At 26.3% G+C, this 27187-nt stretch overlaps 1 protein-coding gene across 2 annotated transcripts in view; it reads right to left on the reverse strand.

Annotated features, from left to right (window-relative positions):
• LOC129960004 (lachesin-like) overlaps positions 1–27187 on the reverse strand; it is a 403008-nt gene that overhangs the window by 199992 nt on the left and 175829 nt on the right. For both annotated transcript variants that reach the window (XM_056072997.1, XM_056072989.1), the window contains exon 2: positions 4151–4198. In XM_056072997.1, coding sequence (XP_055928972.1) covers positions 4151–4198 — 48 coding nt within the window. The remainder of the gene's footprint in view (positions 1–4150; positions 4199–27187) is intronic.

Consider the following 27187-nt stretch of genomic DNA (forward strand, 5'->3'; position numbering starts at 1 on the left):
GAAATATTCGTCAGAAGAAATCTTATTAAGTAAATATTTCTTTGAAAACGAGAAAATAAGATTCATAGGAATAGCGTGAAAGTGGTATTTGAAGGAAGATGAAAGAAAGTTCGGTTTCAGTGGTAATAAATTATGTTCAAATAGGAAACTGCAGAAGGAAATAAAAATGAAACATATGTGTTTCTAAACACCTGTGAATATCAAAAATACTAATGTTTATATTATGCAAAAATATTGTTATTTACTTTAAAGAGTTCTATGCACGAATGATAATTTTATTTTATATCAGATTCTGTTTGCATCGGAATAACTACTGGAAATACTGAGAAAGCAAATATAAATATTCAGTTGAGCAGGTGTCTCATCACATTTGTATGTTTTTCTGGAAATATTTGATGCATGGAAAAAGGATTTGTACAATTTGAAATATAATAAATTTACTACTACCAGTATCCTAAATCTGCCCTTACTATTTTTAAAAACACGCACTGAATTAATTTTGTGATTAAAAAGTTAATATATATATTAAATATGCTAAAATTAAGACAAAATAATTATTTTGACAAAATAACAAAAGACAAAATAATTATTTTGTTTTTTTAAAAGTGAACAGATCTGATATAGTTAATGTATAGCTATGGTTTCTTTTTATATCGGGGAACCAAATGCGCTAGACTAAGAGTTTCCAGTCTGCTTTTCTATCTGAACGTTTAATGAAATGAACAAAAGAGCAGATAAAAATTCTGAAACAGGAAGTATCTATAGGTTTAAAAAATAAAGCATATACCAGAAATCACTTCAAACTCATTACGAAAATTATGGAAACAAAAATCAAATTGTTGTTGCGTGAGAAGTTATAGAAAATTTCAGGATTAAATTTTCTAGTTGGGAAAATTTAATAATAACAAAAAAGTGATTCATCATGATCAATCAAAACTAGTCAATTACGACAAAAAATATTACAAAGAGTTTAATCTCATATGTCGAAATAAATATACTATATATTTATTTCATATGAGCGGCTGCGATAAGATTAAATGAAAGATTTTGATCTCTGATATCATTAAAAGCAAGCGAACAAGAATTAAATCAGATCAATTGCAAAAATATACTTAATTAAAAAAAATTAGATGTTTTAGAAGTTTAATTTCATATAAAATGTTTTCCTGTTCTAAAATTTCCCTAGAGACATTCCTTTTATCAAGTTAAGCAGGAATTTTATTTATTTGTATAAAATACTCGATTCAAATTACCTACAATCATAATAATAGAATAAATAATAAAAAAAACTTTTCAAAATATAAGAAAAGTGTTCAAATCTTATTGCAAAATGATAGAAACTATTTTCTTTCAGTTAGATTTAATATTTTGAAAACTTGTCTTAAAAATAAAGATAAAACATGCACTATTATTCAATACACTAATATATATTCAATATGCACTATTATTCAATAAAGTATTATTCAAATTAAAATATTTGATAAAAACTTTCTTACTGGCTAAAAAAAAAAAATAATTGCCTCATCCTGATGGAAAACATAAGAATTTAACATATAAATAATACCTTTATTTATTCAATGAATGATTGGCGTGATTACATTCCCGCATGGGTTAATATCGTGACCTATTAACTTAATCAACAGTAGAAGTTGTTGTAGACTTCAGAAAATATTGTCACATTTGATTTCATTTTGATGTATTAACAAACCAATTTTAAAAACTTACGGATGGAAAGACAGTTTAGTAAAATGAAAAATTTAGCGAATTTTAAATTCATACATAATAAAAATCTTCGACATCTAAAGATCGTTTCAAGTTATGTAAGAATGACAATAATTATTGTTATATTTACAATTTAGATATATGTTTTAATTGGAAAATATTCATTCAGGTAAGAAGGGGCAAGGTCCTAAAATACAATAATTATAGTTTCATGACTCAATCAATTTCATTTTCAAAATTGCTGAATTTCTTTTGGTCAAATTTTAATGTCTCGGAAATATTTTATTAAGTATTATTAATAGGATGGGCTTATTATATAAAAAATTCCAAACCTTTAAATTTTTATCAGAAATGCATATATTGGTTTTAAAAATTTTAAATAAAGTTTTATAAGTAACTTGAAACTATTTTCCTTTACTAAAAATATATGCTTTTCTAGTAAGGGAAGAAAATATATATATTCTATGCTATATATATATATGCTAGAAATTCTGATTATATATACGCTGGAAATATATATATTCCTTTACTAGAAATATATGAAATACTCAAGTGGATTAGAAATTAGCTTAGAACCAATATTAGAATGAATATTCGAAGCATAATTAACTCAGTGCAAATGTGATAATGATAATTATATGTCTTCATTGTCAGACAAAACAGCTAAATTTTTAGAAGATGTCTATACGCCCGTGCAATCAAATAAAATATTTGAATGAGTTAAACATTATAATAAGAAATTATTTTCATTTCCGAAAGTAAAATGTATTAAAAGTGTTATTACATTCCAATTATCCATGTTCTTTTCTTTCAAAATAAATATACAAAAGTAGTTTCACTTCATCGATTACGAAAGGCTCCGAACACCCGTTCAATGAAACTACGGTGGTTGCCCAAAACGCCAAACTATCATAATTTTTAAATGCTGTCATCTCTTTTTATTGTGCCCTATGTGTTGTTTCAATGCGCTTATTTCTTATAATTCTTGATTTTATTTCATTTTTGTAAATCTGCGATTCACAGCTCAACTACATCAATGCAAAAATATGTTCTTAAAAATCTCAGATAATCTACATTGTGATAGTTGTTGCTCAAAATTGTTATTCAAAACTCATCATATCATCATCGTTTTCCTGAGGCCTGGATAGCCTGGTTGGTAGAGCGTCGGATTCGCGTCCCTTAGGTTGCGAGTTCGAACCCCACCGGCCGAAGATTCCCCGCGTGCTTGGTGGCTGACGCGCGTATAAATCTGTAGTGGTCACAAAGTCCTCCATGTTGAGAGAAGTATCATTGTGGGTACTGGATCAGGGGTGATCGTTCTCCGATTCAGGTCTAAATTACGATCTGTGGATGAGTGAATGAACTGCATGAATAAAGTCCACCCCGTAAAAAGGGTTGTGACGTATGTGTAGCTAAGTTGTTCTCTTGGTTCTAGACGGCGCTACTGATAAAACAAGAGACGTACTCTTGGCTTAATACCACAAATGACTTCTTAAAGTCAGTGGACTTGTCTAGATAAGAGCCATTAGAAACAACAACAACTATAATTTTATTAAAAATCACAGAAATTCGTGTTAGAAGAACTTATAGGATATTAATGAATATATCTGGTAAAGGATTAGGAAAATATTTTTTGAGGAAATTCATGACTTTAATATAATTGTACTAATTATCCTGTATAAGTAGAATTATAAAATTATTATAAGTATTATCATAATATATAATTATTAATAATCAATTTAATTATCCTGCATTTTGTTAATCAAAAGACATAAATCGATTATCAATAATTGTAAGAGGATCGAATTTTTCATTTCTAGGTAGATTCACCATGTGAATGTGTTCTTAGAAGAAAAGTCGTCGTTATAACTAACTAGTTTCATTCTTTCACTCTAAAAAATCTCAGCAGAAATCTGGAACAGGAGAATTAAAATTCCGCTTTCCTTTGTATATAATCTCCAGTTTTGGGTTGCTGCTCTTTGCATCAGTATCTTTATAGGCACAAAATTTTAAAATCGGCTAAAAGATTTTAATACACTTTATATTAATATTAAATTGTATTTACTACAGATTCTTCTCCCCTCCTTTCATTGTAAAAGAAGTAACTTTTCAACTTTGAAAATAATAAAATGTAATTCCCAATATGATATGCACATAAGATGTAATAACAGACATCACATTCAATTTGCAATAAGGCATCGAAACAAATACGGAGTGACAATCGGACTGTTTCTATTGTGACTTCAATTACTCTAATGAGGTTTTACAGAATTTCCGATACGCCGATTCGCCACATTTTTCGTAAATGTAACAAAAATACTTTTCGTCCAAAAAAAAGTGTTTCAATTAATCATGACAATTCGTTTGCCTTCAAAGGAGATTGTTTTGTTCCCCCCCCCCAGATAAGACAAAGACAGATGATTCTTACTTCTGAGCTCGCCCGCCGATTCTTCATCGTCCTCTGCCGAAACGTCATCTGCAAGATAATAAATAAGTAGTTTGAATTTCCAGAAATAGAAGAGAATAAAAACAAGTGCATCAAGTTATCAGCGTAGAAAATTCAATCTTATTGGAGGATTCGGGAGGGGGGGGGGGGGTTCGAAATCGACTCTGCAAGAAACAATAAATCTAGTTCTTAAGGAAGAATAGAAGCATTTTTAAAATTATTCTTAAGTTTCAAATATTTCTAGAACGTTGAAGAAGTATTCTGAAAGGAAAGGTAGAATTAAAGAAGGGGCAATTTAAGAATTTAATGGAAATAATAAGGCAGTGATGAATTAATCTTAAATTACACTTCAGGAGCATTGATTAGTTGCATCGTTTTAATTTCTGAATAAGTTATTTAAATTGAAAGGTAACGTGTTAAAAATTTGCATTGCATATAGACTGTTCTTCTTATTTATCTCCATTCCAAATTTTTATGGATAAAACATACATCTGATTAATTTTAAATTAGTAATATTACTAAATATTAATTTTTTGGAAGAAAACACATATTTCTTTTATTAGCATCGATATCATTAATAAGTCAATTTATTTCTAATTTCAAGTAAATTATTATCACTACATATTCTATAGAAATAGCAATTTCCAATATTCTACTTAAGTACATGATAATAGGCATCGACAGCAATGATAGTAAACAGATAAATTCATAATTATTTTAAATTCAATTATCAGCAAGATGCGCAATTGTTTTAAAATAATATAGTCCTAATTACTTATTTATTTTATTTTTTAAATAAATAATTGACCTTCCTGTGTTTGTATAAAAAATTACCAAAATAAAAATTTTAAAAAATTACTAAATGAGCAATTAATATTAGTCAAGTAGTTGATTTTAATATATAAAATCAACTACTTGATTACTTTTGAAATATCTCTATAATATGAATTATTACCGATCATGAGGCAACATAAAATTTGTGTACATCAGAAACTCACTAAACAAAAGAAGGGTTATAGAAAAAAATCCTTTAAAGAAGGATCTACTTATAAAGTAGTCGCAATATGTATCGAGTTACGTGTATCTTTCTGTGAAATCGTGAATTTTCTGTGAATCTTACAGAATAAAAATAAGAAATTTAGATTCGATAATTAATTTATTTATATGGAAACCTTATTCATCATACATGGATTTGCACATAAAATTATATTATTTGTCATTATTTATTCTAAACATTAAAAAAAAGATTCAAATTATTAAATAAGAATTTTGGGAAACTAAAATAAAAACTATATTTGATGAAATACGCCGCTTTTTTTACTTTACATTTTTTTAAAAAAATATTTTCTTATTTCTTTCGGAACTTCCAGACATCCAGGAGATTGTTTTCAAGATACTGTCAGTGAATGCATTTATCATTTTAGAGGTGGTTGATCTTAAGATTCCTTTTGGACCCTCCCTCAAGCAAAAGTAACCAGCCTTCTGGGAAGTTCTACAATAGATGATAAAAGAGCTATTAGCTTTTCTCATTGTTTCTATAAAATTTTGGAACATCTGAACTTCATGCTATGAAATGAAAACATTCAGAAATATATTTGCCATCAAATCTTTTTGCAAAAAGCTCAGTTTCTCTAATGCATATTGCAATAGGAAAGATATTTTATTGAATATCATATTTCTCGATATAATCCCTTTACTCATGTTTCAAATAGTCATCCCTGATAATCACTGCAAATAATTTATATCAATAACTGCAGAAGTTTATTAACATAGATACTAAATTTTAGATATAAAATAATTTATTTAAGTGCAAAATTATTCCAAATTAAATTTTAGCTTAAATGTTAAAAAAAATATCCCAAAATAAGAATAATTACTTCATAAATACTTAGACAAGAAAAGAATCAAATTTCTATTTTCTTTCAAACATTCGTATTACTAAAACTAGATTAATTTATATTATTTCACTGCATTTCACCAATTTGATTTGAATTTATTTTTCTAAATCTAAATCTTTACCAATTCTTATATTATTCAACAATTACTTCTTTAGAAATTTATCGTTTAGAAAACTGAGAGACCATATCTTTTCGAAAATATTTCCTTATGCAATTAAAAAGAAATAGGGCAGAAATACAATACTATTTTATTTCACTATTTATTTAAGTATCAAAAAATATTCCAAATTACATATTTAGCTTAAGTTTAAAAAAAAATATCCCAAAATAAGAATAATTACTTCATAAATACTTAGACAAAAAATAATTAAATTTTCATTTTCATTCAAACAATCTTATTACTATAGTGAAATTAATTTATATTATTTCCCTGCATTTCACCAACTTGATTTGAATTTATTTTACTAAATCTTAACGAATTTTCCTATTATTCTATAATTACTTCTTTAGAAATTTGTCGTTTAGAAAAGCCGAAACACCATATATTTTCCAAAATATTTCCTTATGCAATTAAAAGAGAAATAGGGCAGAAAAACAATGCTATTTTTCTATACTATTTATCTAAGTACCAAAAATATTGCAAATTACATATTTAGCATAAATATTAAAAAATATCCCAAATTAAGAATAATTACCTCATAAACCTTTTGACAAGAAAAGAATCAAATTTTCATTTTCATTCAAACACTCGTATTACTAAAGCTAGATTAATTTATATCATTTGACTGCATTTCCCGAAATTTATTTGAATCTATTTTATTAAATCTTTACTAATTCCGCTATTATTCTATTATTACTTCTTTAGAAGTATATCGTTTAGAAAAGCCGAGACGCTATATCTTTTCTAAAATATTTCCTCAGGCAATTAAAAGAGAAAAGGCACAGAAAAAGACAATACTATAGTAAAATTTGAGACGCCAGACTCAATTCACGATTGCGATGTCCTTTGTCACGATACGGAAGTCAGCTCTGAGAAATATGGTTGCAACAAACAAGTGTTTAATTTTAATTTGGTCCTCGGGAATGAAATCTGCCTAGGTAATTAATAGTCAGCCATTCTAATTAAAAACGAGACATTAAAGCCCGAATGTCGACCGACAATGGGCTTAAATTCTAAAGAAGTGTCATGTGAATTTCAGATAAAACTATTCCGCTTTCCTTTGGAATCCAGATAGTTCTTAAGGGAAAATAAATTTTCCTTTTCTAAAGACCTCCACCATTTAAACAACACGTCAAAGAATTTGGATTGTTTCTCTCTCTCTCTCTAACAAACAAACCTTTTGAATGCAATGGGAACTCTCTTTTTCATAGAATGATAAGTAAGAATGGGTTTCACCGATTTTTTAAATAATAATTTACATATCTCCTTTTTGGTTAAACATATGTTATGTAAAAATTATTCTAGGCTTAACAAGAATGGAAGGAAAACGATTCTCTTTCATAAAGCTGGGTTCTCAAAGGCGAAGAATTAGTTAGGTTAATTATTAAATAGAAGAGATTTATTGAATTGCTTTACTTTTAATTAAGTAAAGAGATTTTGGTCTTAGATATATTTTAATGTGAATAATTTATTTCAGTAGTTGACTACCAAAGTTCTAAAAAATACTCAACAACATTGTTATGATAATATTATTCAAATTTTAACAAACTGACATTAAATAAATAATTACATAAATAACTTACAGCACGTTAAATAATTTAGGAGAATGATTCGAGAAATTAATCCTTTTCAGAAGTTTACAGGTTATAACGCAACACAAATTTCTCTTCAAATGACATATTATTTGTTGCGAAATAAAATAATTAAAAATATAAAATAAATGTAAGAAAAATTAAATAATTAATGATTAAAAATTAAATAGTCAAAATAATAATAATAATCAGCAACAATATAAAATAAAATTGGTAAAAAATAATCAGATATTTTTTATCCAAATTCAATTTTCCACAATTATTAAAAGATACATTTTTATCATTCTTAATGTATTTTCACTTTTCCTTGAACAAAGTTATTAAATAGAGTGATATTATTTATTAATTTGAATTTTTTTAACATAAAATACTTTTGACAGATATTTATTAATTGAAAATATTCAGACTTTGTCGGAATTATTCTAAAGAATAAAAACAAATTTTTTTCCATCGGCAATTTTATGACTATGTTCTTTGAAGCTTAAAAGCAAATGTGAAATTCCAAAAGCAAAAGAAAAAATAATTTAGAAACATATTTTCCTAATCGAACAGGTTTTAATAAGAAAACGGCGAAAATTAATTTTAATTTGAGTTTTCTTTTCTTTTCAATGACATTGATGATATCTAATAAATTTTAGATTTTAGTGGGAAACCTTCCTTTATTATAACTTTTGCCTAATACTTTCTATTTCTTTAATTTTTTTATTCACTTACAAATTGGAAATTACTTTTAACAAAGCTTGATATTTCTCAAAATTATATCAGAACAGCGGAGAGATCTGACGAAATTATTAAAATGGCTATTTGAATTTTCAGAATGCATGAAATATATACGCTATTTTCATCGAAATTAATGAGAGAAAAATATTTAAAAAACAAAAAATTATATCTTTAGCTTTGAAAAGCTACTATATATTAGATGACTTTTTAATATCTACTAAATTCGTTCGTAAACTCATTTTCCCAATAATTATTACGAATATTCATTTCTTTCCTAGGAAAAAATATTTTATATGAAATAAAAACAGTAAAAAAACAGTATTTTCAGAATTCCTCTGAGGATTCCTGGCTATTCTAATTATGTAAAATATGTTTTCAATAATTGTAAAAAGTATCGCACGTTTGGAATCAAGTAAATTAGAAAAATATTCTTTCCAATAATTAAGCTGAAAAGCTTTTGGTAGTAGTGCTTATTTTATTAATTTATTCACTAATAATCTTCAAAAAATATATATTTTTTGAAAAGTATCTATTTTTATTAAAACATTTTTTAATATTTCAACATGTTTTGATATTCAAGCCCTATTTTAAATAAGCGACTTATGAAATCACCTTATTTTGGTTTTCATTTTTATGCAAAGAATTGCAATACTCTTACGATAGTATACGATAGTTTTAGGAAGATCATTCCCATTGTTTTTCATTCAATTGAAATAAATATCTATTTATTTCTCTTATTTTAACAAATAGATATTTATTTCAATTGAATGAAAAGCAGTGAGAATGATCTTCCTAAAATTATCGTATATTATCTTCACCCCCCCCCCTCTGCATGGAATTACGTATCTTAAGCAAACCCGTGAAGATCACGAGTACACAGATTTTTATTTTCAGAGCTCTTTACATAAGAGTTGCGTTTTCTAATATAGTAACAGAAAAACAGTATTTGTGTTATAATTGCATGGGATGGCTAACAATTATTACGAAATATCAATTAGTGGTGTGAAACTAGAGTGTAATATTTGGCTATTAATCGCTGGCATGTGACTAAAACATAAGTACCAGAAAATCGAATATGTATTTTCGTTTGCTTTTTTTAATCTATTTACTAGACGGGAACCTCCCTTTGTTGTCTATTACTAAATGGAATAATTTTCCCAATTTCACTTCAAGTTGAAAATAATTCTTATTTCGGATTTATAAATTCCATTTTAATGATAAGATAAATTTTAATGTATATTATAATTATATGGAGTTTAGATTGCATGAAATATAAAATTTGAATTCTAATAAGATACATCATTTAATTCCTTTCTTAAATCAATTAGATTTTCAATATGCTATACAGATAATATCCAGAGAAATCTACCGTCTCCTTTAATTTTTGGATTTTGATAATTAAGTCTCTACAAAATATATATACAGAGGTTATTAAATTATAAGCGAACAAATTTCTAAAGCATTACAAGTAAATCTTAATACCATATACTCAATATTCAAGTATTTTTCTCAGCTTAAAGTAAAGAATGGTATTGTTTTGTCACACTAAATTGGTTTGAAAAAATATATTTCTAAGTTACACATTTCATTTTATGTTTCGAGAATATTCAAAACAAGTATTTTTCAATAACTTATAAACACACCGAATTCTGTAAAAATATTAAATACAAAAGAAAAAAAAAACTGCAATGTAACACAAAACAACTGGGCAAAATTCTAAAGAAAAGAAAAAAAAATAATAATAATAAACTGTAATATGTAAGGATTTGAATTTTCTTTTTAAATGTTTGCCGCTTTATTCTCAAAGAATAAAGCAAATAATGATGAATTCCGTAATTTTTAAATATATGTATTCGGTAACTATTGATAAACAATGAGCTATTTAATCTTGAAATTGCATTCGCTGCTTGTAGTGTAAACAAGAAAAAAAACGAGAATAATTGCAAGACAATCGAGCTATTGAAAACAAGGAGCTACAAAGGTATAAGAATTCACGTCGCATTTATGCATAAATTTCAATTTACATAGGCAAAAGGTACAAATAACGTCATTCAAGAATGCATTTTTTATATATACATTTCAAAGGCAAATAGACAATAAAACAATTTCAAAATCTGAACGTTCGCGTAATGATATTCCATTTCCCTCGTATATAAAACCGCTTTTATACATTTCAAATGTGTTTTTGTTCTTTGATAACACAAAGAGTTGGAGCTTTTGAGGTGAAACTCAAACACAGTAGACTAATTAAAACTTCCTGAAATTCACTCGCATCTTTGTATGAAGTAATAGAGGAGTATCAGATATTTTAGAAAAGTCTGTAAACAAATGTATTTTAGCATACATATCTCGAGATCGGAAATGATAAATAAACTGCATGTGGATTTAATAGAAATGGAAAATTGATTGCAGTTGACATCGTACATTGAAATCCATAAGAATTCTAAGTTACTTGTCTCGTATTGTTTTTAAACAATGTACGATTTTAAAATAATTAGGGCCTTATAATAATAATGATAATAATATATGTGTGTGTGCTCGCGCATATTTTTAAGATGCGTAAATCTTAATAATTCAGCATATGAAAAGTCAATGAACTATTAAAAAAAATTAAACTAGGAATTTCCGATAAAATTCATTGCAAATAACTGCAATATTTAATTGTTTTTCATATACAAGTGTAATTACTTATAGTTAAAATTTGGCAAACGATTTTTAAATTAAGTTTAATTAATTGTTTGAATTATTCAAAGTTATTTTCAAATTTTCAATTACTTATTTATAGTGACGGGTTAACGGAATTGTTTCAGTACATAAATATGTGATTGATAAGAAAATCGTCTGTCATAACATTAAATCAGTTGACTTACAAAAAGCGGTGCTGCTGAAATAAAGAAGTTTATTATTTGCAGAAAAGAATTCCTTTGTTGGGAAGGATGATTTTTTAATTTTTTTTTCAGTTAATAATGTGTAGTTCATAGTAAAACCATTACAATATTTTGAAAAATTACGTTTGCATTAAAAAAAGAGATAGAGATCCTCCAGATAGTTTTCAATAAAATATAATGCTGAATTTACATAAAATGAAAATTATTAATTTTGCTAAGCAACTTAGTGCTAAAAAACATTCAATTGAAATAAATATCTTCAAAAAAAAATAGTAAAATTTTTATCGATTCAACCCATCAAAAATTCGTTTTTCAAACAAAAGAAATTTTAGTTTTTTTAATCGCTTAACTATATGACTTTATGGTTTTAAACAAAAAGGCAAAGTAAAACTTTTCGCCTTAATATCATAAATGATTAACTATTTCACATTTCAAATTTTTCTTGAAATTAACACAAGAAAAAAATATTACATGGAAACAGAGCGCTTCAAACTCAGTTCTTGTTCTTTCATCTCCTTAAAATGACACCTTAGCTCTAAGACTATTAGAGTTGAAGAGCTTGTGATTAGCAAGTCTTTCGCCTGATACAAACACGATTTTGTCTTTCTACCATTTTTTTAAATTTTAATATTTGTTTTTTCTTCTTTTCCAAAGCTGATTCTTGTCTTAACGAATCCCTGTTGCTGTAAAGTTATACTTTTATTCAGCATATTAAAAAAAAAAGATATTTTATTGATGATATATGTTTAATCAAATCTACAATAACTGCGATTAAAAAAAATGCATGTTTGGTTTGAATTTATATGCATGTTTGGTGGCATAATTTTCAGATAAATAATTTTAACAAAATTAGCAATTAAATTAATTTTAACAATTTTGTTATTTAATATCTAATTTTTGATATTTTGATGTAGATATTTTGATATTTTATTCAGCAATTTAAAAAAAAGATATTTATTGTTCTTAACATTGGTGTTATATGCTTTTATTCAGAATTAAACTGAAAAATGAAATGTTAGACTACGGTTAAAGAAATATTAATTATATATGGATATTTGTTGGGATAATTTTCAGACAATTAATTTTAACAAAAGTGACAATTAAATTAATTTTAACAATTTTCATATTTGGAAATTCTTTTTCATTTTTTGAGTTTCTTAATTATTTAAATAATAAATGGTTTTTAATAACAGAATTACATACAATTTCCACACTTAATTAAATTTAAGTTTTTCAATAAAAGTTTTTTAATGAATGTAAAAAATGCTGAAAAATCATTAAATACATATCTTAATTTTCTTGAAGAAGAATTATTTCCGTATTTTGATTCTTAATCGTGAATTAATACGTTAAAGAAGGCCAATTTCTGAAATAGAAGTTGTTTTCTATAATAAAGAGTTTGTGCCGAGTTATTTAAGGAAAAAGAGAAATTTGAATAATCTAAAAAAAGTAGGAGTATATCTTGTGAATTAAAATATTAACTTTATTTAAAATAAATATTGATAAACCAATTCATTATAAAATCAATACAATAATTAAATCTATAAGAATTTTAAAGTAAAATTTGCTATCAACTCTATGTACAGCAAAAAATAATAATAATATCATATTGATACTATAAAATAAAAGAAATGTTGAAATTTTTTCCTTTTATTTTGAACGAAAGATTATTTATTACCAGAAATTATAGAATTTTGTTTAAAATCTCCATCAAGTTGAATATATTAAATTTCTAGTGTCTCATCTTACGATTCTCCAAGTGTCTAAAAAATAATTTCGTTCCAAAATTTTAACTAAATTTTTCTATAAATTTAATCTTTTGCCTCCTTAGAAGGAAAAAAGATACTTTAAAGGAAAGAAGAATTAGATACTTTGAAGTAAAAGTTTATCCTCTGATATGCTCTCCTTTTCCCTATAGATAGAATAATCCAAACACCTTTTTTTTATGTTGTTTCCATTTTTTAAATTATTTAAACTCAAACTCAGCTCCTTTAAAATATTTTTCCTTACACTTATCTGCTCAAAAGGAATATCCTTTGACCTATGTGTTCCAAAATGCTCTTTTGCGGCTAAAAAAGCATTGTTTACTTATGTTTCAGCTATGTTAATCCACAAAAATAGAAAGTTCAGGACTGTCTTAACCCTTTTTAGGGCCGTGGGAAGTATGCTTCCCACCAAATTTATCAATCTTTGTATGAAATTATGTAGGTTGGCATAAGTTCTGACAATTTTTTTAGTAAGTCAGAAACTTAGATGCTTCAGTTCTTTATCTCAGACAAAATGATGTGTCTTGGTTTGTTACTTAATTATTAATTAACCAAATTAATTATTTAATCAAATTAAATTTATCTAATAAGCTAAATGAATCTCTTTTCTCATTCTAATTTCAAGCCTAAAAATATTTTAACATAATATGACTAGAAAAAAATGGCCCTTTAAAGAATTAAGGAAGGTAAATAAAGTCTAGATAATAAAGAAGAAAATAGATGTCCCTTGGTGAATGAAATTAGGTTTCAATGTTTTCTGTAATAAGATAATTTATATAAAATCTATTTGGGTTTGAGAGATAAACCGTTATGTGTTATCTAATTGGATAGCTCCTCATTTTTTTCAATCTAGAAGTTGATTTTTTATCTTTATTGGATACCAAACTATAACAAAATTTTGCTCGAAAACATTTACAATAGCATTTGAGTGTAAACAATTCAAAGAAATATGAAATTGAAATACTCATAAAAAACAAATTTTCTTTCTCAATAAATGACACAATAAAACAAATAAAACTACTTCAAACATCAACAAACTTTCAACATTCAAGATAATCGAATAAAGAATGCAATAAAAAAAGAAATAAAGATTAATAAAATAACTTTAAAAAATAAAGAGTTGATCTGATAATGTATGAAATAAAATATTTAAACTGAAATTATCTTCTAGTAGAAGTTGATTGCCAAACTCTGGAATTAACAATTTCTATTAAAAAACTTCCATTTCAAAATGTTAATGCATATCACAAAGGATTGAATTATTTCATTAGAGATTACTGACTATCAACAAGATATTAAACATCTTCATAAAAACCATCACCAAATCTGAAAGGTTGCAGTTCAGAATAAAATTAATCGATCTGTATATCCATACGTAACTTCAATTTAAGAAATTATGTTACATAAGATATTATAAACAATATAATGAAAAAATATAAGAATTTATGTTAACTTATTATCGTCTATATTCTTTATAGAAAAATTATCTTTCTTATATAGGAAATTAGCTTCATGAATTAAAATATTCAAAAAGGAGTGATCTTGCAGTAGTTATTGATTTCAAAACTCAGGAATAAACTATTTCCGGAAACATTTTTTATCGTCTAGATGTTAAACTTCCGTTTTAAAAAGTTAATAGCTATCACAAAGGATTAAATTACTCCAGTAGACTCCTATCAACAAGACATTTATCACCTTTTTAATCAACAAAGCTGAAGGACTGCAGTTCAGAATAAAAGTTATCTGCATAGGTAACATCAATTAAAATATTATATCACGCGAGATATTATAAATAATACAGTTGAAAAATATAAGAAGTTATATTCTTATTATTATCTCAGAGAGAAAATTAACTTTTAGGTGCTCCTAGAAGGAAGAGTTTACTTTTCATTGAAATGCGAAGAACAATATGAGCAAAGAGTGCTTTTGAGGAGCCTCTTATATTTGACAGTCACAAGTCCTCCCTTTGTTCCAGTATTCAAAAGCAGCCTTTTCACCTTTCAAACCCATGTTTCTCAAATTTAACATATTCTAGAAGCCTAAGAGGGCCTCCCTTTGTTCTGGGAGTATCAAAATCACTTCCTGCTTACTGAACTTTAGTTACATGTGTTTGAGAATTTCTCCGCCGACTTTGAAGGATCAACCATGTATTAAAGAATATACTATGTCTGGAAAGATAAAATCAAACATTGAGATGTAATAAAATGTGGTAAGCGTAATTTTCGCACTTGCCAGATTTTATCTCATCTCAAGTTTGATTTAGTCAAAATGTTTGATAAGTTAATCTCAATGCTTGATTAGTCAATCTCAATGTTTGATTAGTTAATCGGAATATTTTAGTTATCAAAAATAAATGTCTAATATTTTTAGACATAGAATAATAATAATAATAATAAATGAGTTAATAAATGAATTGCTGTTAAATGAAAGATTGACTAATTGGATTAAAAGAACACATCTTGAAGAATAGAGATGCTATATATTTCATTGCATTTCTGAAACTTTAAAAAAAAGACTTTAATCATCTTAGTCAGATTTTTTTAATCGTTTATCTGACAACTTATGAAAATCTTTTAAAATTTCCACAGAAGAATTTATAAATTAAAAAGTACGTTAGTAATTTGATTTCCAATGATAAAATCCAATATGAATTTAATTTCCAGCAATTTTTTTCTACGAGATTACTTTTCTAAAATCCTTAAAAAAGTACTAAGCTTCAATGATTTTAACTAGTTATCCCCAGTAGAATGTAAAAGTTATAAGAAAATCTTTATTTTTTCAATTAATGAATTATTGCTTGAAATCTATACGAAACAGAAGTGTAATTCGAGTTCATTACTTTATTCCTATTCAAGCAAATTTTTCTAAAATCCATTCATCGTTTCAAAAATATTGATATACAACCATTTAAGGTAATTTAGAGCATTCTTTATTAACATGATACCTAATTATTTATATCATAAATATTTATCATATTAATATTTATATCCTTGTTATCGAAACAATTTTATTTTTGTTAATCGAAAAAATATAAAATTGAATTCAATACAATTGAAAAATTTCAGACATAAGAAATATATACATATTTTTTTTTTATTTTGTATCGTTTTAATTCTATAATTTGGACTGCAAAAAATTCAAATATTTAAAAAGGAATTTTCTTTTAAGTTTCTTTCAGAAATCTTTTCTGGAACAGAAAGATTTTCTTATAATTTAGTAAATTAAATTTCTTATAAATTCGTATGTTAAAAGAGATTTTTTTTCATAAATTAGTAAATTAAATTGCATTGCATATTCTTTTGAAGTATTTGAATCTTCGCTGTTAAGGTTCAGAAACATTGGGAAGTTACAGTAAATTTAATCATCTTAAAAGCAATATCTTATATTTCTAGTTTTATTTTAATGTTGTTTCGACTGTTTTTTGACTGTTAGACTGGTTTTTCTTTAATCAAAAACTATATTTTTTTCACTTTTTGCTTCGTATAAATTTCAGAAATAAGATTCGTTCAATCTCAAAATTTAAGTAATATTTTTCCTTTTTCCGGTCTCCTTTTTTAAAAAACTTTCTTCGATCAAACCCTTTAAGGGGAAAAAAGTTTTCTCTGAGATGTGCCTTAGGATATTTGAGCATGATTCGTTTTTTCCATGCTTTACTTTTAATATCTCTTAATAATTCATAAAAACCGTTACACATCAGTGATAATAGAATATTTCTCGTATAAATTCAATAAAAAAACAATAATTCATATTTTTTCAAAGAAAAATTATATCAGACAGCTATTTTTAAATTAATCTCTTTTCATCTTGATCCGTTTCATTTTTTCGTTTTATGATGGCACAAAAATATTTAAATAACTTAAATTTTTTATGAAATATTTCATTTTGCCTTTTTAGCATAGTTTACTTTCTTATATAGTAGAAATTAAATTTTTTATAATTAAGCTAAATACCCTAGCATATTTATTAAAAATAGCTGTTATTAAATAGCTAAAATTAAATTAAATACCTGTATAATGTCTTTATACATTTCATAATTTATTAAATAAAAAGAAAGATTTTTTTTCCTTTGTTGATATAAAAATTTTAAATCCATCATGGATATATTTATGCCCCAACTTAATAAGAAATTCGCGCAGAATCTTTGAGAAAAAATGTTATAAACACGAGGGAAAGTCAAAAAGTGATGACTAGCAAACCCTAGTAAGTTTCTCTTACTAGGGTTTGGTAACACTTCTGGTATCTAGCTCTGAATTAGTGTAATCGCAACACTTCTATGCAACTAGTCACACAACTAGTCACACAGCCTTAGTGGTTAGAATCTAGCAGACTATTAAATATGGCAGCTCCATTGTCGATTTGCACCAAGGAGCAAATGAGGGCAGTGATTCGCTTTTTGTTTGTGGAAAGTGTTAAACCTGCAGAAATTATTCGTTGAAGCAAGCTTAGTATAGTGATGACTGTTTATCGCGATGTAAGATCTACGAACGGATAGAGCGCTTCAAACAGGGGGAAACTCTTTATAGGGCAGGTCATCGGTGTCAGTCACTGCGGACAATTTGAAAAGGATGGGGTATGGTGATGGAAAACAGACTAAACTAGACTGAACTGAAACCTGCAATCAGATCTAAATGCCAGGGAAAACTGCGAAATGGTGTCATCTTGCAGCAAAATGACGCTTAACAATATTCTGCTCAACGGAAGACCGAAACAGCAAAGGTATTGGAATTCGAATCGATGGAATATTCGTCATACTGTCCAGACCTAGCTCCAACTGATTTTCATATGTTTGAACCAATCAAGAAAGCGCTAATGGGAAGAAGATTTGCAACCGATGAAGAATTAATTGATGCGGCGCCAAATTGGTTATAGATACAACTGAAAAACTTTTTTTTTTCAGACCGAATTAAAAAAATTGTGAAACGTTGGGAAAATTGTGTTGAAGTTCAGGGTGGTAAAGTAAAAAAAAAAAATGAATGAATGAGTTTTATATCATTAGAATAAATGCACCTTTCCTCAAATGCCCTCTTTCTTTTTGATTCTCCTACTTTATGTGTTTTATTAAAATAAATTTCGATATAATAAGTGATATTTTCTGAATTTTATGTCTAACACTAATAGATTAAAACATTCAGAGAAATATCCAAACATCCATTGAATCACAAAATGCGATATCATTATCTAAATCTAGACATTTCGTTTTGAATTTTTATGTTACTTTTTGAAAGGCATAAAAATTTAATAACTACATGTTTACCTGAAACTTTTCTATATTATTATTCTTGTTGCAGAACATAGCTGATCAATTTAAGTTTTAAACTTTACATTCACTGTTTCCAAACTTATTATAAAGCTTTACAAAATATTAAGGAGCTCTTGATTTTGAAAATATATTTGTGTGAAATTGAAAAGAATACTGGAAAAAATAGGAAAGTAAAGAGCAATTTTATTGAGGAATAGCTTTTTTTAAGAAATAATATGTGCAGAAGAATATATATATATATATATATATATATATATATATATATATATATATATATATATATATATATATATATAGTTTTGTTAGTTTGCATAAACTATTTTTTTGTCCTCAGAATTCTAATTTTTATTTAAAATAAACATTAATGAGTACTTTACCTGTCTTACACTATTGTTTGTAAACACTTTATAATTTTTTCAGACTTTTCAACTTTATTTAATTGTTTAATAATCATGGGCATTGATTTTTATTTAATGAACACTGAATGCAATATGCTGACCAGTATGTAAAACTTAAGAGACATTATAAATTTTAAAATACCATGTTACATAATAAAACTTTAAAATTTACTATTGAACAAAACACGCAGAGCATGTCACGTATTCTTTCTCTTTATATTATATATATAAAGGTAATAATAGGATGAATAGATTTTCAGAAAAAGCTTACATGAATAGAGATAAAGTAATAAACTCGAATTAAGCTTCTTTTTCATATAGATCTCAAACATGAATTCATTAATTGAAAAAAATAATGCTATACTAATAATATTTGTTTGAGTATGGGTGTTTTCTTCATCATAGATAGCCTTTAAAGAATAATAAACCTGAACATGAATCTTAAATATACAAAAAGAACGCACGCCTTTTTCTTGACGATTTAGGAACATAGTAGTTTTTATGTGAAAACTAAATGCATTATAATTCCAGAATTTATGAGAATTCACTACTATGAAGGTGAATTAAGTATAGTATAAGTAGTATACTATACTTATTGCTTAAAGTTCATGCAAAGCATATGTAGCAATTTTTTCTCCGTTTGTGCAATATGTATCAATCAGCAAATATTATTATGTTATGGCAATCAATTGGTGGATTGTGAGAAATCCAACGAGCTTGGAAACGGGGAGAAGTGCTTTATTCTACGAATATTCTTCGAATCAACACGAAAAGTAAACATCAAAAACACAGTCAGAATATACACAAAGAACATCATTTGTAGAAACTAACAACACAAGTAGATAGTACATGTTTGGAAGAGATGATAATATTAGTCCTAGGCATAAACCACTAGTGAGCTCGCTCTGCTATCATCACTTCAAAGAGAGAGTCAATCCATAGCTTCAACTTCTCATATTTATGAAGGTTTGAAGTTACACACAATTTTATAAAATGGATTTACTGACCTCTGTTTCAAAAAGATATTGGGTCATAATTTTTGCTATCACCACAAACTTTCATTTTTATTTACAAATTTGTCATAAAGGTCGATAGTATGGGCCATTTAATCATTTATTCTGCATCTACTTGGAGTGCTTGTAAACTTCTTTTTTTAACGATTACAGATGTTATATGTAAGTGACATTGCATTATTGCATGGAGTCTAGCCGAAACGGTTGAAGTTTTAATTTTATGAAAGTCCATGATTGTGTCTAATCCCGTTCTAGGGTCTTCTATTAATTTTTTAAAGAAAGATCATCATGATCATAAGTGACTTCATATTTATAAAATATATTGGATATTGGAATAGAAATAAAGGCCACATTTAAAACTTGCCCAAAAATAATAATTTCTTCCAACCGTAATAACATTTTTTCTCTTTTAACCGTTCACACAATGTTAAATTTAAAGCTAATCGCAAATATCCTGCTTTGAGATAAAACACAAAGATATAAAGAAATATGAAAGAACATAAAGATACATTAAATTTTAAAAGATATATTATATTAAAAAGGATGCATTAATATAGATAAGCAATGAGATTATTGTTAAAAAATAAACATCAGTGTTATATTTATCTTAAATACAATCTTCATATTCTGAAAACTACATATGTTCGTACTAACAAATTTCTCCTCTAAAATATCTTCAAAATATACACTTAGCATTAGATCTACCATGAATTCTTATAGCCCATTTGTTCTTTGAATTACTGATATAAAGTAAAGAGAAAGATTTAGCACCAGAAGTCTAATGCACAACAGCAATTCAACTTGCGCGCTATCCTCGGCAGTGAGAGCTGTGGAGTTGAAAACGAAAATCGCACTGGCAGCGCAAAGCAACCGCTATTAATAAATCTTAAATAATCGCGTCCCGTGGTTACCCTGACAGGTAGTACCCGTGGGAAGTATACAACTGTCTGAGACATGAGATGCTTAATAATTAAACATGAATTTCTCTTTCGAAGGAAAGGGATAGCGATGGGCTTAAATTAAAACGGAGAAGTGTTGATGGGTTTGAAAAGGCCAGAGATTTCACACATTTTAAAATTTTTGCTTAACTACTCACGTTGTCGTTAATTAGAGACGTATTAAATTATTTTGCTGTTTGGAAATTCCTGGCTGTTGAAGCTGCTTGATGTAATAGAGTTAAAGTAACTCGCTTTCTTTGCTGATATGTCGATTATTATTATTATTATTTAAATAAAATCTTTGTAAATGGAAATATTTAATTTATTGAGAAATATTTATCAAATAAGATATGTTATTTTAGAGCTGAATATTTCGTAAATTTGTTGGTGAAAAGTTTACTATAAATATTTGAATACTTACTTAAATAATTTAAGAATAAACTGCATTAAATTTGGGCTGAAAGTTCGAAAGCATCATAAATGTATATCATATATTAATCAAATGTTTTTTTTTTTTTTCATTTTACTTCTTAAACTTTTGTTCTGTTGCAAGAATTTAATTTGCTTTAATCGGGATTATTTGATCAATATCTTATATTTAGGAAATAAAGTGAATTATATCCGTTAAATTCTGGTTTATTGCCACTGACAATTAGTTGGTAACATTATGATTTGAACTGATTTTATATTTAAGACAAAAGTGAATTATATTCGTGGAATTATGTTTATTATAATTGATAAATGGTAATGCTATGATTTGAGTTAATTTTATCCAGCCTTTGCTACTCCTATCATATTTAATTTGCAGGAAATACTTCAATAAACAGACGATCCAAGTGTATATACATTAGAGACAAAAAACGAGCACACGATTTAAAAACATCGATAAAACCAGCATGTGTTTTCTGATACACTTTCTGATCCATGATAAAAACTTCGGTTATTTTAAGATTTGAATAAAATTTTCCTACTCCTTTCTATTTCATGAAGTCATTTCCAAAATTGCCTCAAAGAGTCGAATAAGCAGAAGCAGTGTGATGTATTTTCAAAATATACTTTTATGCTTCAGTATCATTTAAAGATAATGTAACTTCAATGTCTTTGCTACAGATAGTGGTTTAATGATTAAAGAGATTGAATGATTTATAGCTCCATTTAAGATAAACGATAATCCTACGGGGTCTTCATCTATCTTTTTTTCCTTTAAAGGCGAGACGATTTGCGCCTTTACATCTATTAAGTTTTTCCATAAATGTTTATAGTGTCAAACTAGACAGTTAAGCTGGAACATTATAGAATAGATAAAATTATAAGTAAATAGAACATTGTAAAACTAGTTGAAATGAAAAAATAAAAATGTAAGAGTTAAAAAGGATTTTCAGTTTAACTATTTATTTTTATATCAATGTCTTAGTTTTATTTTATATAAGATAATAACATTATATTAGGCAATATTATGTATAACATGTTACAAATATTATTTTAATTTAAGTATATTATACAAATAAAATAATTTATCGTCAGCAAGTTGGGGTTTTATTTATTTTCGTGTATTTATTAATTTGTGAATGAGATTTTCATGTTTTGCATACATGGATATTTTAAAATATCTTTATTTATTAGATTTTGAAGTGTGCATAGTATGTGCATTATATGACTTTTATAGATTGGGGTGAATAACCCGTAAGCATGATTAAGATAAATCAATTTATCACGCTATTCAGAAAATATGAATAATTATCGATCGTTGTAACAAAAGGAGAGATCACATTGGCTGGATAATAAGTGTGTGAATAACTGGTAAGTATGAGTAAGATTGATCGATTAGGAATAATGAACAGTTATTATAATAAATTGATTTATCACATTGGCTGATAATAAGAATAATTATAAATAAAATTGATTAATTGTTTTTCGAATTTCGAATTGGCAAATACTTATTCGTACCAACTGATTTATATATATATATATATATATATGTGTGTGTGTGTGTGTGTGTGTGTGTGTGTGTGTGTGTGTGTGTGTGTGTGTGTGTGTGTGTGTGTGTGTGTGTGTGTGTGTGTGTGTGTGTGTGTGTGTGTGTGTGTGTGTGTGTGTGTGTGTGTGTGTGTGTGTGTGTGTGTGTGTGTGTGTGTGTGTGTGTGTGTGTGATAACGATAAGAACTGAGTGGTAATTTTTACTGGTTCAAAAGAGCAAAGTACGTCAAATGAAAATTTTCAGAAGCCTTTTTTATATATGTTTTATTCTTTTTTTGGCCTTTCAGAAACTCAAATATTAATCAAAATATTAATTTTTTAAATATGCCATAAAGCACTATAATTTAATTGGTGACCACTTTCTTTCATAATGGCAAAAATTAGTGGTGGGCTTTTCATTATATAATTTTTATTGAATGATTTCTTAGAAAGAAGCCCTATAATGATTTTTATGTTTTTTAATATTATATGTTTAAAAAAAATCTACAGTTTTCGAAGTTTACAAGCAAATGAAGAAGAATATATCTAGTAATAATAAATAAAACTGAATTGATTCAATACTCTAACTAAATATTTAAGGAAGCAATATTAAAGTTTTTAAGAACTATCATCACTTTAGCAGTTTTCATATAATTTCTAATAAAAGATAAACATTCTTTAAATTCATCTAAAAATAAATAAGAGAAAGTTGGCCATATTTGAACGACCTTGACATGCCTTATAATTGAAATTAAGTGTTGACTTTTGAAAAATTAACAGCAATTTGTAACACTCAAAAATACTTAACAAGGTTTGTTTCAAACTGGTAGACAGGAAAGCTTCGCAAAATGAAAGCAATTTCGTTAAGTGCATTTTTCTTTGTTGTTGCAGTTAAACATAGCATTCTTTACTAAGGAACGGCTTGTTATAAATAGTGCACGTTGCATTTTAAATATGTGCGCACGATTCATGCATTTTATTCATATGCATGCTATTTTTTATCTTTAATTTTTATTATATGTTTTAAATCATAAAAGAGGAATTTTTCTGTATTTAATTTTCTAATTTAATTTCCAGAGAGAAATTTTTTACTATAATAATTCCAAAATTTTGGAACAATATTCTCCTGATTCCATGTAACTTTGCAAAATGAACCTCCTAAGTAACTAGACGCTAAATTATATTACTTTTTATAAGAAATAGCAGGGGTTTCATATTATTGAATATTATCATAGGAATTCGCTGAAAAAACTGCTTATTGTCATAACATTCTTAAATTATTCGTTAGTATGAAAAAAAAAATGAAATGTTATTTAGTGTTTAATAGTGCAAAAAACAGATTGTTATCTCCTTTCTACTTTACAAATAAAACTCCAAATAGATTAAAAATTAATCAATAAATTCATATTCTTAATACATTTCTTTAAAATTATACTTAGAAATCGAGAACTCAACTTTATTAAACAATTTATATACAAATTACATTTGAATTGCATCGAATAAATTCTTTTAACCTCAAATATTTTCCACCCTACAAGACTTTTGGCATTGAAAAAAAAATCCTTTTAAAAAATATCTGTTTCTTACAGAAAAAATTAATGCCAATTTGTCTTCTACACTTTAGAAACTTTTTCTAATTCTCATCTCGCAGTTTTCAACATTTTTATCTAATTTAATCGAACACATTTTCCACTAGTTTTTATGCACGTGAAATAAAAACGGGGAAGGAAAAAAAAAATGTCCCAGTCCAACTGGAAACAAAATTTGACCTGCAAATGGTAACTGCCAATGCAATATATATTTCAGGTAAATGACATTAAACGTATTATTTCCCTCACACGGAAAGAAACTGCGATGAAGTTCCAACTCGTATTCATTATGACAAAACTTCCTTCCTACTCACGTTGCGGGTTTTTTTTACTCTCATTGCTTATTTTCGACAAACCGCAATATTTGCCCACTCCGTGCAAAAGTGGTATACATCAAATATCCATTCATTTAAAAGCTGTAAATATTATCAGGTGAAAATTATCAAGAAATAACATTAACCATGATTATGTTATATGTTATATGACATTATCTTACGTTAACACTAGAACTCATTTTGACCGTCGACGGTTTTTTAAAGACCGTCATTTTGAGGTTTTTTTTTAAAGGCCGTTATTTTGACGGTTTCCAAATTTCATGCTTAAATAATTTTGATATAATTTATATATTGTTCTAGAATATTATGACTACTTTTAATGAAATATAATAAAAATTACATATACCTATTTAATTTCTATTCAGCCATTTTAACTTCCATTTATACCAAAACCCATGAAAATGAAGGTTTTAGCAATTTCAAAGTTTATAATATTTTATGGATCGTCTATGCAATGATGAATATCAATATAGGTTTACATATATTTATATATAACTTTTAGACATTTTCTGGAAAATTTAATATTACATTTTTCGTATGAAATTATATTGTTTGATTAAAATCGTAAGCCATCCGTTATAATGGGATCTATTTTATTCTGATTATGATTCAGTTTAGACCTGAAAGCACTAACGGATATCCTATAAATGCAAATATAAAAAAAATGTTTTTGGTTTATTAATTAATAATTAATGGATTATTGTATTAAATGTTGTTTTTGTTAAATTATATATATTTTTTATTTACATAAACTAAGCAACAGTTACAATGAAATTTTCGATAATCAAAAGCTAATCAGTCATACGGGTAAAGCTGTATATATTTAACATTGGTTATTCTAGTATTAAACATCCTATGATAACTTTGTAATCGTCAAAGCAAAAATAAATAAATAAATAAAAATCCATTATTTGGTAAAACCTGACGATTCCAGATAAATAGTTAAGAATTAAAAAAATAATAAATCAGATATAAAAGGATATGAAGGAATTAGATATGAAAGAATTTAATGGATTAGGAATAGTTATTACGCAATAACGTTGGTAATTAGAAACTTTCAAATTCCTTTATAAGATAAAATATCTATTTCTTAATGGATGTCAGTTATATTAAGTTCACGTAATAACTATAAGTGTAGAAAATTGTTATTTTTTTAGATTTTTGTTTTAGTTATATAATTTCGTGGAAACTTAAATATACATGTTTATCTAATCACATTTTAGAATGAAAACATATCTTCGCATGTCAACAACAAATTAAATATTTTTCATATAAACAAAATTGGAAATATTTAATCTTTTGAAGCATAAATAGTTATTAGATTTATATAGATTGAAGTAAATAATTCAAAATATGTAAGTGAAATAACAAATGTTAAATTTATTATGTTTCATTGCTAAAATCGTGTGGTAGAGCATCAATTTACATAAAATCCAATTCAAATTCTTTAAAAAAATGGCAGATGAACATTATTTAAATTTTCATTGATATGAATGCATATTGAATTCACAACCTTTTTTACATATTTATAAGTAAGTATTGAATTAATATATTATGCCGCAAGCAATTGGAAAAATCTTACAATGAATATCTACAATTTTTCAGATAAGTTTGGTTTTTATTTCTTTAAATGATTTAGAAATCTAAAACAAAATTAAAAAGAAAGAATCTAAAAGATATATATTTATTAATCAAATTGAATAGTCAGTAAAATTAGAAATATTTGTTACAGCACAACAGGCCAAGTTTATGTTACTAATAAATTTATATGGAAGTAACAATCCCATTTTATGTTTCTTTTTCCAAGATTATGATTTCGGAAACCAAAAATGGATTACTCAAAAAATTTTAAATTCATCAATTCCTGTCCAAATACCATTTCGTTTTTTTTTTTTTTTTTTTCATTTTTTTTCGGATAAAAACAATACATTTCTGTTTCATACTAAGTAAATTTAAACATTTAATCATATTTTCTTGTTTTATAGAAATGATTTTAAGTCAAATTGAAAGGTAGCGTTATTTTATATCCTCTTCGGATAATATAAAATTATATAATATAAAATTGATACTGAAAAAGTAGCAATTTTATCAAAGGATAATTTTTCAACATATATAAATTTCTCTTCAAGGTTATTTATAAAAACTAAATGAACAAAAACTTCATGAATACAAATTAAATTTTCATGAAAAAAGAAAAAAATAGAACATGCTTTATGTTCAGGATATTCATATTCAAAATTCCCAAATAGGAGCTTTCCGTAGTCAAACCTATTCATCATAAAACCTGGAAATCGGGACGACATAATAAAGAGATAGGGAAATCTTCAGCCAAGAGAAAAAGAACATCGTTCTAAATACAATTATAATAGGGTATATTATGCTAATAAAGTAGTATATATGTAAATTTTTTTTGATGTTATGCAGTTGCAGTTTCGAAACTTAATAACAATTGTTGGTAAGTTTTTGCTTGAACTGATACTGGCCTATATGTTTGACTCTAGTATAT

Source organism: Argiope bruennichi, chromosome 2, assembly GCF_947563725.1.
Source record: "Argiope bruennichi chromosome 2, qqArgBrue1.1, whole genome shotgun sequence".
NCBI classification, from domain to species: Eukaryota; Metazoa; Arthropoda; class Arachnida; order Araneae; family Araneidae; genus Argiope; species Argiope bruennichi.